Source organism: Pogona vitticeps, chromosome 4, assembly GCF_051106095.1.
Source record: "Pogona vitticeps strain Pit_001003342236 chromosome 4, PviZW2.1, whole genome shotgun sequence".
Lineage (NCBI taxonomy): Eukaryota > Metazoa > Chordata > Lepidosauria > Squamata > Agamidae > Pogona > Pogona vitticeps.
In genome coordinates, this window is record NC_135786.1 from 102196323 (window position 1) to 102216239 (window position 19917).

The following is a 19917-nucleotide window of genomic DNA, read 5'->3' on the forward strand; positions in this document are numbered from 1 at the left end:
AAATAAAAACGCAACTCCAGTACATTTTAAAACGTAACAAATGGATGCTCTTTTCATGACATCCATAATCTGTTGTCCAATGATAAGGTTGACCCTGAGAGTTAATCCCACATTTAACCTCTTAAATGGATGAAAGGCACTGTGTCAAAATGGTATTATTTTTTTTACCTTTGGATTTAAAAGCTAGTTCTCAACTGGGCTTTATTTAGAAAAAAATCAATTTCTAAAGAATTTTAAAAATATATCTTCTTGATTTAGAGGAAGAAAAAAAGTGAGAAAGAAGGATTGAAGACAGTGTGGGAACAAGACATTAGAAAAAGAATAAATGAGGAAGAATGGAGGAAGATATGGAAAATAAGGGCTTTAAGATTCATGTCAGTGAGATGGGTCTAAAATGCTATTTAACACCAATAAAATTAAATAAAATTAATTCCAAATGTCTGCTGGAAATGTGAGAAAGAAATTGGTACATACTTTCATATGTGGTGGAAATGCGAAAAAGTAGAAAGATTTTGGAAACAAATTTTTAAAGAATTAAACGACATATGTGAAAAAGATATAGAATTTAATTCCGAGATTGCTTTGTTATCAATATTTGAGAATGTGGAATATGATAAGATGACTAAAAAATTGATAACCAATTTATTAACAGTGGCTAGACTGATAATAGCTAGGCAATGGAAATCAAAATCTGAATTTCAAATTGATGAATGGCATAAAGAAATATGGAATATAGCTATGAATGATAAACTACAGTAACTTGTAATTTAAAGGTTAAGAAAGGAAAGTTGAAAAAGAATAATTTTTATGAAATATGGGGCAGATTTTTGGGATATGTGTTAACAAGAGGAAAAGGGAAAGCTCCAAATCAAGAATTAATGCAGTTCTGGAGAAGAGGAGAATAGAAGAAGAATATAGATGAAGATTACAGCAAGAGGTCCCATCTATGGTGGTGGGGAGCACAGTTAAATTGCATTTTGGTTTGTGTATTTTATGTTTATGTTATAGTTATATACAAAAGCTGTCTTTCAAAAAAAAAGAATTTTAAAAATATATTTTAAAAATATATTTTAAATATATATTTTAAAATATATTTCACTATGCATGGTTATGGAAACTGTGATGGGGAAAGCTCTCTCTCTCTCTCTCTCTCTCTCTCTCTCTCTCTCTCTCTATCTATCTATCTATCTATCTATCTATCTATCTATCTATCTATCTATCTATCTATCTATCTATCTATCTATCTACGGTATCTTTAAACTTGTACCCCACCCATTTAGTGGACAAGCCACTACCGTGGGCAGCTTCCAGGAAATAACAAAAATATACAACAACAATAACAAATTGAGCATATATAACAAAAAACTGTTTGGCAAACCATGGACCAGCATAAACTCAATACAAAATTAATATTACAAAGAGGTGAGGTTTGTAAAGGCCTGGGTAACAAGCCAGGTTTTCACTTGCTTACGGAGGGCAATTGCAATCCCACAGGGAAGGAGTTTCAGAGTGGGGCAGCCAGTACCAAGAAGACCCGGCCTCTGGTTGACAACTTCTGGGCCTCTCTCAGAGTGGCCACCCACAGCATCGAGCACTGGGAGGTGCAGGTGGGACAGGGAGATGGCTTGAGGCTGAGGCACTCTGACAGGTAGCAAGGTCCTAAACCATAAAGAGCTTTGTAAGTTAACATCAGTACCTTGAATTTGGCCTGGAAACATAATGGCAGCCAGTGCAGGCGGGCCAGGACGAGTGAAATATAGTCAGTTTTAGATATATCAACGACCAACCTCACTGCCTTGTTTTGCACTAGCTGCAGCTTCTGAACCACCTTTAAGGGCAGCCCCATGTAGATTGAATTGCAATAATCAATCCTTAAGATTATCAACGCATGAATTGGTATTACTAGAGACTTCCTGTTGAGAAGGGGGTGGAAATGTGCAATCTACGTCAGATGAAAAAATGGAGATTTGGCCAAGGCCAAGATCTGTTTCTCCATTGAGGGGACTGGGTCCAAGAGGACACCAAGGTTACGGGCCTGATCCTGCAGGAGGGGTGTGACCCCATCAAGATCAGGCAACAAATCTAACTGACCAGGATTTGTAAGTACTTTCAGTAAGCGAATAACAAAAAATAATGAGCATTAACTTAAGTAATCAAACCATGCCTTGTCTCCTGCTGCTAACCATACCACCAGTGTAACTAGCAACTGTCCCATTGTAGTTACGGGTAAGCAGTTGCTCATGACAGCTGGTAGCTTTAGGTGGGAATGTAAATCTCAAAGATGCACGTGAAACATGCCTAAATAAGTATCATGTTGTGGACAGAGATATGCATCTTTGCAGTGTGACTACAACTGCTTTAAACTGCAGTCCTTAGTAGTCAAGATGTCTGGGGGGGGGGCAGCTGAACTGATATTAGTCCAAGGGAATCTGTGATGAGCCCAAACCCTTTCCAATGAAAGGCTGCTGGAAATCATTTAGAACTGCCCTTACCTGGGTCTCACTTGAGGCTGGCACAGCAGCTGTGTGTCTGGGCTGGTAGGGGTTTGGACTTGCCATAACCCAGCGTGTCTCTCACCCCACCCCCTTGGCTGCTGTCTTGGCTCCTCTGCTCTTAGCTCGCACAGCAATTGTGCTGTGGTAGGCCTCTGGAATCAACCAGCACAAGCCCAGTTGTGCACATAGAAGGGCAGGTGTGCTGGCACAAGTGGCTTCTGCCCATTCCAAGCACATTATAGCTGGCAACATATCTGAATTAAATTGCACTGCTATTTTAATACTCGCAGGGTGAGTAGGTATTATTACCTCAGAGTGCTTTGTTCCATACCCAAGCAGTCTGTATTATTCTGATCTTATAAAGAAGTGACTAAAGCAATAGTTTCAGTTATGATGAACAAGATGAAAATAGTGATTTTTTTAAATTGCAGCTGTAACTGGACTTTAGTAATTTAGTAATTAGTTATAGTTCTAAGATTTGAGGAATTTTGAAACTATAAGTAATTACTAATTAGTGCATTATTAATTAACTAGCTTTCATTGGGATCTACCTTAAGCTAGAGAAAGATGTTTGGCTTTAGATAATAGTATTGGGGTTCTAAATTGATATTAAGTTTTGCTGATTAATAGCTGCCTTTTCTACAATTGAGACTGAACTTATCTATTCAAGACTAAAGATAACTGCATTGCTTAGCCAACTTATCAATACAATCATTAAATTAAACTACAGTTAAATGAAATGAAAATAGAAAGAAAAAACTGTGAATGTTGGAAAAATGTGGTTAACAGTAGATTTGCTGATTTCCTTTTCTTTCCCCATCCCATTTTCCTAGTGTATTTATTAAATTGTAAGGTCAAAGAAGAACATATGTGATGGGCTAAAATGAAAATGAAGTCTGCAGGCTTCCAAGGTCTCAACAACAAATGCTGTCAGGTTGGATTTGGAAATAGCCTTACAAGGCAAATTCAAAAATGTTATTGGACTCAGACCTTTGATTTGATCTGAAACTATCTCTACCCTACAAAAAACACTATCTTCCAATGATTTGTAGTCAGTGCTCTTGTTACTGTTGAAACGTGATAAAATGCTCTATTTTGTCTTTGCGACCCATGCTTGTTTGTTCAAAAGCTTTTGAGGTGGCTTGCGAGTTCAGAAATTAGCTGGCACAGAGCCACATGGAATAGCTCTTAGCTTCTGAGCGGGAAAGAAGGGTCCCAGGTTTGATGCATTTCCAAGGCACATAATGCACTGCAGTTCTTCCTGAAATCAATGGGGCTTCAAAACTGTTTAACTTTGACTGGTGCTTTCCTGTGGGTTAATGCGGCTCTGCTAACCTGCCTTAGCATGTAATGTATTTCTTCCTGCCGGCGCATACAACAATCCATACAAGAAGACCACAAAGGAAGGACCTACATGGTTTGAATTATGGGTAAGGCTCTCTGTGCAAGTTTGGGCTAGCAACTGAATCATGGAGATCGCAGTCCAAACAAGCAACTGTTTCCTCAGTATGTCTATAAACTGGGGCAGTTTAGGTTTCAGCTACTTAAATGCAGTGGACCATCATTTGGTTTCACTTTGAATCAGAAATAAAATGCACCAAATGTGCTCTGCTTTCCCATGACACCAGACATTCTTTTCCGTTAGAGCTGAAAGGCAGTTTCAAAGAATACAGCTTTGATTTAATTTGCCTTGTCGCTCTCGTTTACTTTGCCTAGTTCTTGGAAATTTACAAATGAAACATGGCTACGAGGCAGTGGGAAGTTCTCTTGCATCAACTCGTCAAACGGACCATCAGCGGCACAACACCCTGGCGCATGACTCAAGATAGTACATTTGGTGACAGTGTTTTAAAAAAAGCATGAAACAGATTTTAGTGAACCTTGTGCAGGACTGTGGGGATTGTGCTCTAGGTAGCTTTTAAGAAAATGTTGTGACTTTTAAAGTGTGGGAAGGGGCAAAGTGTGGTCCTATAGATCTTGTTGGGTGACATCTTCCAGCATACCTCACCCTTTGCTATGCTAGCTAGAGCTGATGGGAGCTGTGGTCCAGAACATCTGGGCTATGCACAATTCTATTTTAAAACTATACTCTTTCTGTGTTCTTACTTTCAGTGTTGGCTGAAGGTATGTGGCTGCTTAAGGTGCAGACACAAGAGCAGTGGCTCTTGCTCTGCTTACTGAATCCAGCTACACTGGCAGCTGAATCTCAGTAGGACAACTCATTCCACACAGTTATACTGGGTGCTGCAGATCCACATCCCATCATTTGCTACCCACCAAATGGCACCAATTCTGTTTCCTCATTTTGCTCACATGTTTAGACAAAAGTAACTTTTTAGGGCTGTAGTTCCCAAAACGTTGTAGTCCAGATGAGTAACTTTTCTATGACCAGTGCTCCGAGCATTTAAATCAGGCCAAAGAATTAAATTTCTATTTCTCAGGCCCAGTATAGCACTTTAGCTGCAAGAGTGTAGGGCCAGAGGAAATACAACATGTTCTAGAATGGGATGGTCATATAGCATCTTCTCTGATGTAATGTAAATAAACATGGCTACTATGCTAATACAGGAACTCCAGTACTTACATAAGTTGTATACCTTGGACACAAGGTACTGTAAGGTACTGCTTTTTGATAGCTACAGGGGAGAACAAAAAGTGCCCTGACAACTGGAAATTTTGCTTCAAGCTTTTTGAGATTTGCTCAGATATTTATCCTTATGCTTTCAAACCTGTCTTCAATGTCTTAAGGTTTACGGACATTAATCCAGGGATGCTGAATCCTATACTCAGTCCAAAATCCTATGCTTATATATTGATTAGGCAAAGCCTTGACTAAAATATAACCATCCGTAGCCTCAATGATAGCACAGATTTATAAACTCAAACAATGCTTTTACATTTTTAGAGGGTAGTAGTTATGGTCGGTTTGTTGCAGGAAAAACAACAAAGTTGTATCCATGGTGCCAAAGCACTGGCACATGCACACGCGTGCGCGTGCGCGTGCGCACACACACACACACACACACACACACACACACACACACACACAGAGGAAGAGCAAGCAAGGCCCCTCTCTATTGGCAAGACTTTTCTTTTTAAAAATAGCTTGGTCCTTTAGAAGAGGAAAGGAGAGGAGGAAACCCTTGCTTACAGCTTATTAGTTACTTTACTTGTAATTGTGCCTCCTGCAGGACTACAATAGATGTCCAAACAAGATTTTCCTCCTGTCTCCCTTTGTTAACCAGTTAATATGAACAGATCTGATTCTGAACAGAACAGAAATGATTTGGCATTCCCCTTGCCGTCTAGTCACACTCTATCAGGTTTTGTTTGGCCAAAGTTTGTGGACTGAAGCCCATTCTTGATTAGCAATGTTGGTTCCTCCATTATTGGTCTTCATTGTTTTGAGTGCTATTGTTGTCTTTCTGGGATGGTCCATTGAATACATACTGGCCCAAATCTTACTTGCTCACATAATGCAAACTGGATACATAACATATAATGTCTAGGCTGTCCTCTGAAGTGCTGTCCTCTGAAGATGCCGGCCACAGAGACTGGCGAAACGTTAGGAAGAACAACCTTCAGAACACGGCCAAAGAGCCCGAAAAACCCACAACAACCATCTAGGCTACCTTCATAATTTCAGGCTATTTCCTTCCAAATGTTATGCCATTTTTGTTATGCTAGCAGGCATAGCTAACAGGATTCTGTCCACTGACTGCTTTGAATTCCACTATGCCTTATTTATAGCTTTGGCTGATTTATAATTTATCTGGTGTGTGTGTGTAGGAAGGAAGAAGGAATAGAGAAAATATCAGTTTATTGCATATACATTTTTTTTTCAGTTGGATTGATGTAATACGATAGACGTTATGCTTTTAGTCTACTATATCTTACATGGGGGATTAAAAAAATTACAAAGTTCATATTTGCATTTATGTAGGGGGTGGCTTGTGGACTGGGATGGGAGGGTGCCCCACTCTAGCATATCTAGTAGAGGCACCCTCCATTGTTTTTAAATGTAATGATTATCATTATTGGATGAGAGCAGCCACATTATACTGTTTATGAAGAAAGTTAATGCAAAACAACAACAACACTATTTTTAATATGCCAACTCACTTGTTGCCCGGTCACTAGAAGGATGGAGCCTTCCTTTCCATGTACCACTTGCCGATAAATATGATCTAGTATTAAGAGCTCGCTCCAGCAGTTTTGAAGGAGTTTCATTTGGTCATCAACCTGTAGGCAAAAGGAAATCACCATCATCACCACCATCTTTTGAACTTTCTAACAACAGAATTCTTAGGTATTCTTCAAGTGTGATAAAAGCACGCAGTGGATTGCTTTTCTATCAGTCCCTTCTCTGCCATTGCATGTACTGCCTAAAACCACATGGATGAAGGCATAATGTATGTGTTTGCCATGTAATTATTGACACAGCTAGAAATGGGTCCTAAGGTCCTTGTTAGGCTTTAAATGATGCAGTAGACAAATGGTCCCCATGATGCTCTACATGAGCACCATGTACAGTCTTTTGTTTTTTATTGTGGTTAAGGGATAAATTATCTTGGTCCGTTATTGTTCTTCTTCTTATTGGTGTACCCATAATAACGTGTTGCCCAGTACTCCTGCAAATGTAAAGTGCTTCTGTTAACCATTCCAGTCAAGCAGGCATGCCTTCTTCCATTCTTTCATGTCTTCTGACTTCATTTTACTCCCCCAACTGACCTCTACAGTCTGTTAGCACACTTTTATCACTGAGCCTGTTCAGTCGTCATTGTTTGGGATTCCTCTCTTAAAGTTTCTTAGTCTTCTCATGCACCTCCAAGCCTCCCAGTATCTCCCTCTTTCATGTGACTGGTGCTGATTTTGACTACATGAGCAATGGCACTGACATTCAAATACTAGAAGCACTGATAGTGATGTGCTTATTTTAGGGTGGAGTGGAATTAAATACCCTGCCTCTCCCAGAAAAGCAGTGAAGGCAAGTAGCAAAAATAAAAAGAGAGCACCTATCTGCTGAGTCCTCTCCAAAGGCCAACCTCAGAGGCTAGCAAACAAAGGTAACACAAAGACAAGACTAAGAGACCCTTACAACAGCAAAGGGCAGTGCTCTTGACACTATCATTAAAATTTGCATCAACAGATATACTCACTTTGGTAGTACTCAAATGACCAATATGGGACGTAATGGTTTGGAGGAATAAACATCTTCCAGCTAGTAAAAACTGGAGAGGTAGTAAAGGCTGTTTGAGCTGCCATAGTAGATGCCACTCTTTCGGCCTGTGAAGAATCCCGTACTGCTAAGTTTCACAGCAGATATTCAAGCTCTAGCTTTACTTGCTTAGAGAAGCACAGTTGGATACCTATTTATTTCATGTCCACTCAAGGCCTTTCCCCCTCTTCTCTCCACGCCCCTTATTCTTTGTATCTCATGTTCTAAATTTTGAATTTTAATCCTGAGCACGAGGATTGTCCTATATCACATATTTTGTAAACTACTCAGGCTAAAAGCAGAGTATGAAAGCATTCAATAGAGATGGACGGACGGACGGACGGACGGACGGACGGACGGACGGACGGACGGACGGACGGACGGACGGACGGACGGACGGACGGACGGACGGACGGACGGACAGACAGACAGACAGACAGACAGACAGATAGATAGATAGATAGATAGATAGATAGATAGATAGATAGATAGATAGATAGATAGATAGATAGATAGATAGATAGATAGATAGATAGATAGATAGATAACTTTATGCTGCCTTTTTTTCAATTAGAAAAACAAAGCAGCATAAAACAGTCAGATGATAAATTGCTTGTTACAAAGCAGCAGCAGAAGACATCCATAAATGGGCACCTTATACAAACAGCACAAAGCAATAGGAACGGTCCTGGTGGCATCAGTGCTAACTAGTGATTTGTACGTCAGAAGTCAAAAATCCTTCTGAATACCTTTGCCAGGTATAAAAATGTCAAAGGGGAGAAAACATGATGAACTCCCTCAGGGAAATCTGCAATTTCCAGATGCTGAACAAATATCTCTTCTATACATACTAAATATAAACTATCTGTGTCAACATAGTGTTGGTTTAAGAAAATGAACAGACACAAGGGAACAAGCAGGCTTTGTTTCATCAAAATATAGCGCAACAGAATATTTTTCTAATGACCAAACAGAGCAATTACAATGTATGTTTTGTGATAACTTTTAACAAACTCTTTTGATGACACCTCACATGAAAATTTGAAACTGACCATATTTGGAACAAACTTAATGAGAATTAAAAGCAGGCAATCAAAATACCTAATCTACATATTACGTTCTTTTTTGTGCACACAGTAGAATAACATTGTTGATTATTTCATGACCAGTAATAAAAATAGATTAAAGAAAGTGAAGAAATGAGTGAAAGAATTATAGAAATGCATGAAATTCAATTGAAAGCAAAAAAAGAGAAATACAGTTTTTCAGTGGAACAACTGCAATCAAGACATTTATTAAGAATAAGGAGTAAAAACCTTGGTATTTTCAAATCTATATAATAGCTAATAACACCTTACAAACTCATGCTGGCACAAGCTTTTTGTGGGCTATACAGATGGATCACGTAGTAACCTTAAGCATATTTTTCCTGATGTCAATATCACCGTAACAGTGAAATGATTTAAAGATTAGAATTTGGGATCACAGTGACATTTGGCTGTACTTCAGCAGGGACACAATCACAGCTCAGTGGAAGAACATCTGACTTGCCTGCAGGCAGTCTCAAGTTCAGCCCCTGGGATCTCCTGCCAAGGCTCAGAAAGAATCCTATGGGGAAACTGTTAAGAGTCATTCCTGGTCAGTGGACTGGACTAGATGCCTCAGTGGCTCAATTTGATTTAAAGCGACTTTTAAAGATTTCAGTGGAAAAGATTCACAACAAAATTCAAAACTCTGCTCACTTTTCAATAATGTTGAAGAGCAAGTGGGAAAAAATATCATTTGCCATAATTACTTTTTAATACCTGTTATATGATTTATAGGTGCTCCAGAACAATTATGAGTGGATTAAAACCCTTTTCAAATGTTGCCAATGTACTTCAGCAGTACTAGAGCCTTGTGGGGCAGTGGTTAAACCTCAGCACTGTATCCAAGACTCTGATCATGATGACCTCAGTTCAATCCCAATGGACACAGTCTTGGGGGTTGACTCAGCCTTCCATCCTTCTAAGGTTGGTAAATTGAGTATCCAGCTCACTGGGGGGGGGGGGGAGGCGTGCAATCTGTAGTCTGCATAATTAAGGTGTAAACTGCCCAGAGAATACTTTAAGCACTATGGGCAGGTATGTAAGCAGCACACTTTTGCTTTTTATTAAAGTATTACAATTGTTGACTTTAATAATCACAGATTGTAGGTCTTATATTTTTGGTCACTGAGGCATGGAGAGTGAATTTCTGTTGCCCCTCTGCCCGTAAACTGCAAAACAACAACAACAAAAACACCAAAACAAAACGAAATCGCCTAACAAAGTGAACCCTGTTACATATAGCTATGACCTCACCTGTCCGTCACTGCTAAAGCTGTGAGTCATCTACCAATGGTGTGACAGAGGGTGGGACATAAGAGGTGGAGCTGTTGTATAAATGGGAGTGAATGTGCGTGAGAGATTTTAGATAGGGACTGATAGGGCTTTGATAGGGCTTGGATAGGATTTAGGAGATCTGTGATATATTGTGAGAGTCTGTGTATGCTAGTGTCTTTATTATAGTGATTGAATTATTATTTAATTATAAATGATTTACCATTCCTTTTATTTGTACCCAATAAACCTGAGTTTTTATTTTGAATCATATTTTGGCCTGAAGCTACTTATTTGAGGGAATAGTTGGTGGCAGTGGAAAAGAAGAGTGATTTAGAGTGACATAGCGACCCCCCTTTGTGAGGTAGAGGGAGGCCGTTACAAACCCCACTTGGCTTCTGTCTGTATGCACAGAAGAATGAACATTTAAAAGGCAAGGACGCTATCTTTAAAAAAAAAACATGAAACAACATGTGGAAGACTTTTCTTTGACTTTTGTCTATGGGCTGAAAATGGCATTTCCCTAACTAGCCCTTTCACCTTCCCATGCCCCCACCCCCAATAAAGTCTAGTTTATTCTATTCTTGTTACTAGGTCATATTATTGTATATATTTCCTTAATTCCCACTCTACATATGTGGTTGATCTGACAACTACATGAGTATGAAATGCAGAATGCCATGACATTACAGCTGCATAAAGGTAAGTTGTCACAGAAGCATGTGTGGAGACAGGATTGTCATTTTGGTTGGTGGCCGAATGTTTAGAAAAATATTTGCTTTGGCTCAATTTTGTCACCAGAGCCCCCGAATAATCTAATTACGAGAATCTGTGCAATATTGCTTCTAAAGGAAAATATTCAACTTTTGGCCTCCACACTGCCAAGCTCTTGAATGACCACGCTGAAAGGCGATTTCTGAATTATAACACAAGAAAGTAACTTTTCCAAGCTCTATCCATTGCTCTTTTGGAAGATCCAGTATGGTGTGCAGAGCTGACAATTTATAGTGAGTGCCCTCTGACATTACTTACAAGTCACATACCCTTTTGACAATCTAGCTGGGTGAGAGAAAGAGGAGGGGAAGATAGCAGATGGATATATTACTAAGTCAAAGTGAAGCTTGTGTTATCACTGGAACAACCTTGCTCTATCCCCATGCTGCATCTAACCATGATAATTCATTTCTAAATCAGAGAACAAGGTTGAGCCTATATTTAAAAAAAGCTCTCCTTGATTCTGCCCCAGCGATATTTCTCTCCCATGCCATTTCTAACAAATCCACCCGGTTTCTGGAAGAGAAGTTTGCAGTCACATCTTGCTGAAAGTGCCCAATCCTGTCATTTTGCCTTCTGATAGAATACACTATTAGTTTCTTTAGACCACTTAGGCAAAGAGAGAGTAAAAAATAGGCCCCTGCTTAAGATCAACAATAGGCTGCTTAAGAGAGTTGGTAGTTTACAAATATGTAAATTTGTCCTAACTAAGCTCAGGTCATTTGATTGGTGTGGGACCGGACTCAGTGCTTCAGAGTCAGACTTGGTTTAGTTCAGATGCATTCAGACCTGATCCAATCCAATTTGAATCTGAATCTTTGCACTTCACACTGATTAGCATAAGGAAATTAAAATAGATCATGTGTCTGAGAGTGTGCATGCACGCATACATTTGGGGACCCTGTAGTACCCTCAGAGGGGATTATTCCTTCCGAATTTCAGACAAATAGCCTCAGAGGTTTTTATCCCAGCTACTTTTAAAGTTCTGATGACAAGTAATCATACTTTTTGTTGTTTTAGTTAGATACATGAAAATTTGGGTCCAAGTTTGGAGCACAGGGTTTGAATCCTCACTTGGCCATAGAAACTCATTGGTGAAGTGAAACTGTTAAAACCACTCATTAAATATCTTACTTACCTTGAAAGCTCTATTAGGGTCACTGTGAGTCAGTTCCAACTTGACCCCCCCCACACACACACACTCTTTCAAAACCAAATATTACCTACAAAGGTCTGTGTCTGTGCTAGTATGTTTAAAGGGGAATAGGGAAAGTGCCATTCTCTAATAGAACTACTCTTAAAATGAACCTAAAACATAGATTCAGTCAAATTAGCAACACATACAGAAAGAAAGGAAGGATGGGACTAGATTTAGAAGGAATGGGGAAGGGAGAATAGGAGGCTGAATATTGATAGGATGAAAGACAAAATACAAGGTAGAGTCAATATAAAACACCCAACAAACTCCAACAAAGTTAATTCAAAAATGGCCATCAGAGAGCCATGGCAAAATGTTTACCCTGCCCAAATTGGAAGCTAGACAACTGGTGGTAGTAAGGGATAAATATCACAACCTAATATCTTAAGGTTCATGCGTAATGAACAGTTTGCTTCCCCTTTACAGACTGTATCACCTCATTAGGAAGCCAGTGCTGTGCAAACTGTGTGAAATGGGCAAGTCAGAATAAACAATTACTGCTGTGCTCCTGTGGCTGTATACAAAGACACATGGAAGTAGCAAAACAGATGTGTAGGTTAAGGGCTCACCACTTCTTTAGTTTGGCCGCTCTAACTTGGGGCTGACCAATCATGTCAGTAGGGCATCTCCAGGTACAAAAAGAAGATTACAAGTGTGCCCGCCACACAGTTATAAAGAACAACTGAAACAAAATCCTCTTGGGATTTTTATCTTCAAAAATAAGTGCATGCCTTTAAAAAAAAGTGACCAAAGTGAAATTGACAGATCTAGTACCTGTACCAAAGCCCCCTGCCTACAACAGCAGACCACTGAGAAGTGATCAGCAAATCCTCATTCAATGAGATTTAGGAAGTTCTGGATGTCCAGAATGCAGCTATTGGTGGGAGTTACCCCACAAATAAACCATATACCCAAGACTGCCAAATTTCATTTTAAAAAAGATGTAAAAAGAACACAGGAGAGCTTGTCTTCTTATGGAACCAGAAATATACAGCAAAACATGTAGTCAAAATCCCTTACTCAACAGGTATGGAGGCCTTAGACATATTCTGTCTCTGATTTATGATGCTGCCCTTTCATCCCTTCCCAGAGAGAGCAGGGTCACACCCACCAGAAATACCACTGTTAACAACTGTTAACTATCCATAACAATGGGTGGAGAAGGACTGCAGAGGTGGGATTTTCAGTCCCCCTTCCCATCCTTTGTCCATCTAATGAGCCTATTCAGACCAGGGAGGAGTGAAACCAATGTGGAGGATTTATCAGGGGTTCTCCTACCAACTTTCCTCAGACTGAAGAAGCTACTTGGATGAGAAGCGAAACCTTCCAACTAAATAAGAAAGAAGACCAGTTGCCATGACTCAACTTCCAGATACCCTCAACTGGATGACAGAGAATCTTCACAGATGCATATGAACTTCACAGATCATATTTCCTATTCATTCTGTGATAAACTACAGTGGGGTCTTGACTTGCGAACGGCTTGACTTGTGAACTTTTTGAGTTGCGTACCTCTCTGTCCGCAAAAATCCATTTTGACTTGCGGACGGAGACTTGAGGTACGTACCAAAAAGTTTAGAAAAAAACCCCGGGAAATTCGCTAGTCAAGACCCCACTGGTTGGCAGGCAGCCCGGACGCTCCTCGGCAGCCCCAGCTGGGGCTCCTGCCTCCTTGCTCCCGCGCCGGAACAGAGCTCGGCTGCGCTTGCCGCCGCCGCTCCTGCTCCCCGCCGCCGCCTTCTTCCGAGGGCCACCCTGCTGGCCGGCAGGCCGGTCGCTGGGGAGGAGCTGGGAGTGAGGCAGGAGGTCGCTGCTCGGCCCACGCGATGAAGGGCGGTGATCCTGCTTGGCAAAGGGTGCCCGGAGGAGCCGGCCCTTGCCCTCCCAGGAGCAGCGAGGAAGGATCCCCGCAGTATCCGCCCAGCCCCCGGGGGCTCCCGGCTTCCGGTGCCTCCGCCGGCCGAGCTGTTATGGCGTGGGAGCAAGGAGGCGGGAGCCCCGGCTGGGGCTGCCGAGGAGCGTCCGGGGCACAGGGCCCGGGCGCGGGAGAGCACTGGCAGGCTCCACGCCATGCACGACCAGCCCTTGCGCCAAGATCCGGGCTGCCCGCCAACCCGCTCCCTGCCCGCTTTCCTTCGGGGCTGCCGAGGGCCACGGGAGCGGGAGCAGCTCGGCTTCCCCGTGCGAGGGCGGATGCTCTCCGGTGCCTCCCCTTCTCCCGCCAAGGCTGCTGCCACCGCCGGGACCTGTGGGCCGCCGCCAGAACCTGAGGTAATGAATGCCCTGACTGACGGCACCCCTTCCCTTCCTCAGGGTCCTGCGCCGCCCTATGGAGAGCGGATACGGATCAAATGGTTTTCAATGCATTCCTATGGGAATGCAGATTTTGACCTGCGAACTTTTTGACTTGCGAACTGCCTTCCAATACGGATTAAGTTCGCAAGTCAAGACCCCACTGTACTCTGTTCCTACCCTTCAGTGATTTCAACCAACAAACAAAGGCAAGACAATTACAGTACTGCCTGTAGTAATAGTGCAGTTAGAGCTGAAAACTATCCAGGTAAAGAAATGAGAAGCTGATCAACAATTGTGCAGGTGCCAGGTCTAACCAGTGATGGAAAGCTTATCTGGTGTACAAGCCCTCATGTTGTTGAGAGTCAAGCTGAATAATAAGGGAAATATACTATATTCTCCACAAGCAAAACATTTTTTCTTTCAGCAACTGGGTTTCATCAGAGGAATCAGGTTTGCAAAATAAGCTCATATTTACATTCTGGTGACCAATCAAAGCAAAACAGGACTAAATGCAAACCCCAGAGGGCATTAAAAGTATCTTCCACTTCTTGAGGAAACACTGCTTCTAAATATTTATTAAGCATAGTGTCTAGTGCCAGCCCACAATTCTACCAGAAATGGTAGATATGTTTTTTGACATGAGTTATGCATGTAGATATTTCCCTTGCCCTGCCTTTCTCTGCCTTGAGAAATCTTGAGAGCTTCTTTCACCCATTTAAGCAAGTGCAGTGCTTTTGCAGAGAAAGAAACACTAAAATTATTTTACATTTCTAGATATCTGGATGAAATTTGGGAATATGCAATACCTTGATATTAAACACAGAATGCAAGGCCCAATAAAAGCGGTATAAAGGGCAGGGGACTTAACTAAACAGAGATCAGTGGAGTCAAAGCCCCCCCCTTGCAACACAGCATTCTAGCGCAGACTTGAACACTGATTAATAGTTAACTGTGATAAGAGGTTTCCTTATGCAATGCAGGGTGAGATAGGCACTGCTTTTATTCTCCTAATGCTCTCAGTCTTCCTCATGCTGATTGTTCTCTTTGCATACATCACTCATTTGCTCTTTCAAAGTCTAGCACTGCTCACATACTTTCAAAATGGTTGATTCTTCTACTCCAGCTGGAGGGGATTACACTCTCGAATCTGGAGCCCTATGACAAAGACAGCTCAGACTCTTGTTCAAAACCACCCTGGATGCTCCTGGAAGCAAAATAATGATAGTAGGCAAGCAGGCTGGACAGTGTCATCGAAGCTACCAACATGAATTTGACCAAACTCCGGGAGGCAGTGGAAGACAGGAGGGCCTGGCGTGCTCTGGTCCATGGGGTCACGAAGAGTTGGACACGACTAAACGACTAAACAACAACAAGAAAAAGCAGGCTGCACCTCATTGATCAACAATAGATGGCAGTGAGACATATGAAACAAACCCAGAAGGTCTGTTCTAAGGTCTTCAACCAGAAACTAATTTGGCATAGTATCCATCTACGTATAGTCAAAGGACTTGTGGAAAGCTGGAGCTGCACATTTGTGATCCACTTGGAAGTCTGTTTTCGCATAGATACTTTAATATGACCTCTGGGTCTTGAAATACAGATCCTGACTAGAGATGGGGACAACTCACCATTTTGGCGAGTCGTCCTGCTTCATGAGTCGTCAAAAGTCGACGACCCACAAAGCGGCCCTCGTGAACCAATGAAGCATGAATTTATTCGTTGATTTATAGGGGGTTACTAAAAAAGCCCTGACCCCCGCAGCCGCCCCCACTGATGCCCCTCACCACCCCCACCACTGCCCCCCATCATAATAGCCATCATCACCACCATTGCTGCCGTCTCCAGCAGGCCTCCTGTAGAAAGTGACACTGGCTGCCCCTTGCAAAGATGGTGGCTGTGGCTTCATTTAGGGTAGGCAGGCTAAGGTAATCCAGGCTGCCCTTTGTGAAGATGGCAGCAGCAGCTTCCCTACCCTAAGTGAAGCCGCAGCCACTATCTTTGCAGCCAGTGTCCCTATCTAGAGGTCATGGCTGCAGAGGCCTGCTGGAGACAGTAGTGGCAGTGACGATTACGGTGGTGGGCATCAGCGGGGGTGGTGGTGGTGGTGGGTGCAGGTGGTGGCTAAGGTAGGGAGAGGAAGGAGCGAGGGATAGGCTGTGGGGGTGGGTGACTGCCTATCGGCTTGCCGATCAGCTGATTGGTGGGCCAGTAGGCAGAATGGGAAAGCCATAGGAAGAGAGGAAAGGGTAGCCTTCCCTCTCTTCATATGGGGGAGAAAGAAAAATGGGGAAATATTCATCCCTTCGTATTCGTGGGGTCTCTGGAATCCACAAATATGAAGGGATGAATATTTAACTAATCAGATTTCTGACGAATATCGTGATCCATTTTTAAATTTGTCCCCATGTCTAATCTTGACAAATCCTGAACAAAAACTGTCACTAGATGGTATAACCTATCTGGTGTCTTCTTGACTATAGCTCCCATCAGGGCCACCCAGGAAGACCCATAGTCGAAGATTATGATCTGGGCATTGTAGTCTTAAAAGAACTATGGAGTACAAGATTATTTGCCCCAAAATGATCCACTGGAGTAGATCTCTCTTCTGCTAAGACATCTTATCTGCCCTCACTCTTCATCACTTCCTTCCGGCATGCTAATATTCAACAGGGTCTCCAAACTCCTGAAGAGTAGACAAACACAACTTCTCAGCATTTCCCCAAAACCCACAAATGGTTTCCAAGTGAAAAAAAATAAGGTCATAACTGGGTATTTGGATTCTGCGAGGCATCAAACACCATACCTGGCATTTTAAAATTGGCTTTTGTGGGACTTGAGGGTTTTCTGTTTAGTTTTGTTTTTGCTTTGCATACTAGATCACATGTAGGTTATTCATATGTCTGACACTCAGCATTATTTCTGATGAATTATAAATGTAATTTCCAGGGTTTCTCTCCTTTCTTTTCTCTTTCCTTAACTGTTAAAAAGGCAGGTGGGATTTTTTTCTGTTGGATTCCTGCTGAAAACTCTGCTTGATAACAGAGGAACCCTTCGTTAACAAAGTGATTACAAATGTATTTCTGAAGAAATGCTCTGCAAGCATTCTCCTAAGCGAGTCTGATCCTGAACACTCTTACTCTGTGTGGTGTGATTCTCACCTAGCTCAGTAATTTCACTTGAACAACATGGCCTGACTTCATCGCATATTTTATGTGAAAGCTTCAATAACCTGGATAGGACTTGAAACTAAGCTACACCAACAAGAAAATCAGTCAGTGTGGTGTGTAGCTCTTGCCTGCCAACCAGATTTTCACCTGTTTGGAATAAAAGTAAAGGACGACCAACTTGATTGCCCCCTTTGTAAAACAAACATAATGCAACATAACACAAGACACAACACACACATCTTGCATATATCCTGCACAAAGAAAATTAGCAAGTCCAGAAGATGATCTTTAACTCAAGTTCCTCTTGACCTCTGTTTTCTGTGTACAGCAGTCCTGGGCAAATTGTGGCCCCAGGGCCACATACGGCCCGCGAGCTGCTCCTGTCTGGGCCGCCAGTCGTCACTCCAGCACTTGTTCAAGCCCAAGACAGACTGGATTCCTCTCACTGAACAAGTTGAACATCAAAACCATTTATAGCTTTTTGTCTAAAGTTGATCAGTTGCTTATCTTTAACATACCGCAAAAAAACCTCTTTAGTATTTGTGAAGATTAACAAGTTTAAAATAAAAACAACCATAACATCAATGTTTCATTTTATTTTTAAGTAAAGTTGGTTCGGCCCCTGAACACAGTTCAGATTTTTCATGTGCCCCCCCCCATAGAAATTAATTGCTCACCCCTGGTGTACAGGGAACCACTGGAGTCCTATGTCCAAAGGGGTGTATGAAGTCAACACATTCAAGTGTCTGCATATTTTTTTTTTGCTGAACTAGCAATCTCACATGCAACTCTAATACATAGTTATGTGGGAGGAGCCTTTCACCAAGCTAACTTGCATGTTGGTTTGTTTGTGTTACAGACCAATTACATGGGCTTATCTTCCTCCCTCTTTGCAGTAAACATCTTTTCTCCCAAAATGTCCCCAGGGAAAGATGGAGATTAAGACTTTTCTGCACAATAGGGGTTCTTACCAGCCATGTGGGGCTGGGAAATCCATCTTTTGCTACTTTTAATCTTTTTTCTTTTTTTCCCCCCAACTTCTGAAGACTTTATGAAGACTGGTGAAGAGTGAGTAAAATATATTCCCCCCCCCCCTTTTCTACTTAAATAAAGGGAGACTTGTAAGCTAAATTCTTACTCTAATTAGCTGGGCTTTTGTTGTACATTTAAAGGGAATCAAGCAAATTCCTATAACTCTGAACATAATTTAGGTCTCACTTCCATGAGATTCTTTAGCTTAATCAGATTCTTAAACCTCTGAAATCAGTAGAATTAGGTTAATCATGGCTGACTTATTCCATTAAGTTGAACTGAACATGATTTCAGTATGTTTACAGCTTTGTGAAACCAACTGCCATTGGATCCCAAAGATTCAGACTTATTTGGCCCTTTGAATTTTACTAGAATAAATTTGGCTCAGATTAGGATTGGGGCTCCTTTTAATCCACAAGATATATAACACTTTTCAGTCTGTACCTTATTTGTGTTCCACCAGCCTGATTGTTATTTTGCCTGTTTTATAGATGAATAAGTAAAGCCATGATAGGGAATAATTTGTCCAAGGCTAATGAGTTGATAAATTGACATTAGGTGGTCAGCTATGAATTGAATAAATGGACATTTTGGCACCATCGGATTTCTAAAGGAGCCATATATGATTCCAAAAACAAAAGAATTTGATACAGTAATAAAAATATCTTACTGTCATTTAATACATGTGATTTTTACTTTCATTTGTCATGCAAACAATTGAATGGGCTTATTCCTGATATCATTATAACTGATGGAGAGAGCCCAAGAAATCAGGATTAGATATACCTCAATTGCTTCCCACTCTTGAGATGTTTACACTGATTATTTACATTGATTTTCTTCTCCAAACTAATCCTCTCTTCTCTCCAAAGCCCATACGCAAAATGATCATGTTAGAACAGCTACTGTGAATCAGGGGATGGGTCCTGTGTTGTGAAACTGAGTATCAGAAGCTATATCTTACTGTTTAATTTTTAACAGAGTTTGAGCCTCTGTTGCAAATTTTGTGAGGGCCAGCTTATGAAAAATTAAATAACTCTGTTAACATACACATTCATTCATAAATGTGCCACACATAATGCTTCATATATAATGTATTGATTATAATTAGACAAATAAACATTACAGTTTTGACAGTGGTAGAATCCACATAGAGTAAATCTTTTATAAAACAAAAAGATGTTTGAAAGCTGCTTTTCTGATTTCTCTCCCTAATTTTTTCTTTTTCAGATACAAATGTATACAATTGGTTTTGGGTTAAAAATGTTGCCGTTTTTAACAACCTCATCTGGGACCTTTCTGGACTGCAGTGACTGTCAATCTATCCAGCCTCTGGATACAAAGAAAGCCTTGCTTCTCTGCTGAATAGAGATGGGCG

At 41.3% G+C, this 19917-nt stretch overlaps 1 protein-coding gene across 3 annotated transcripts in view; it reads right to left on the reverse strand.

Moving 5' to 3' along the window:
- Positions 1–19917, reverse strand: part of NR5A2 (nuclear receptor subfamily 5 group A member 2) — a 133452-nt gene that overhangs the window by 44577 nt on the left and 68958 nt on the right. For all 3 annotated transcript variants that reach the window (XM_020784676.3, XM_020784680.3, XM_072998065.2), the window contains exon 5: positions 6618–6737. In XM_020784676.3, the coding sequence (XP_020640335.1) occupies positions 6618–6737 (120 nt within the window). The remainder of the gene's footprint in view (positions 1–6617; positions 6738–19917) is intronic.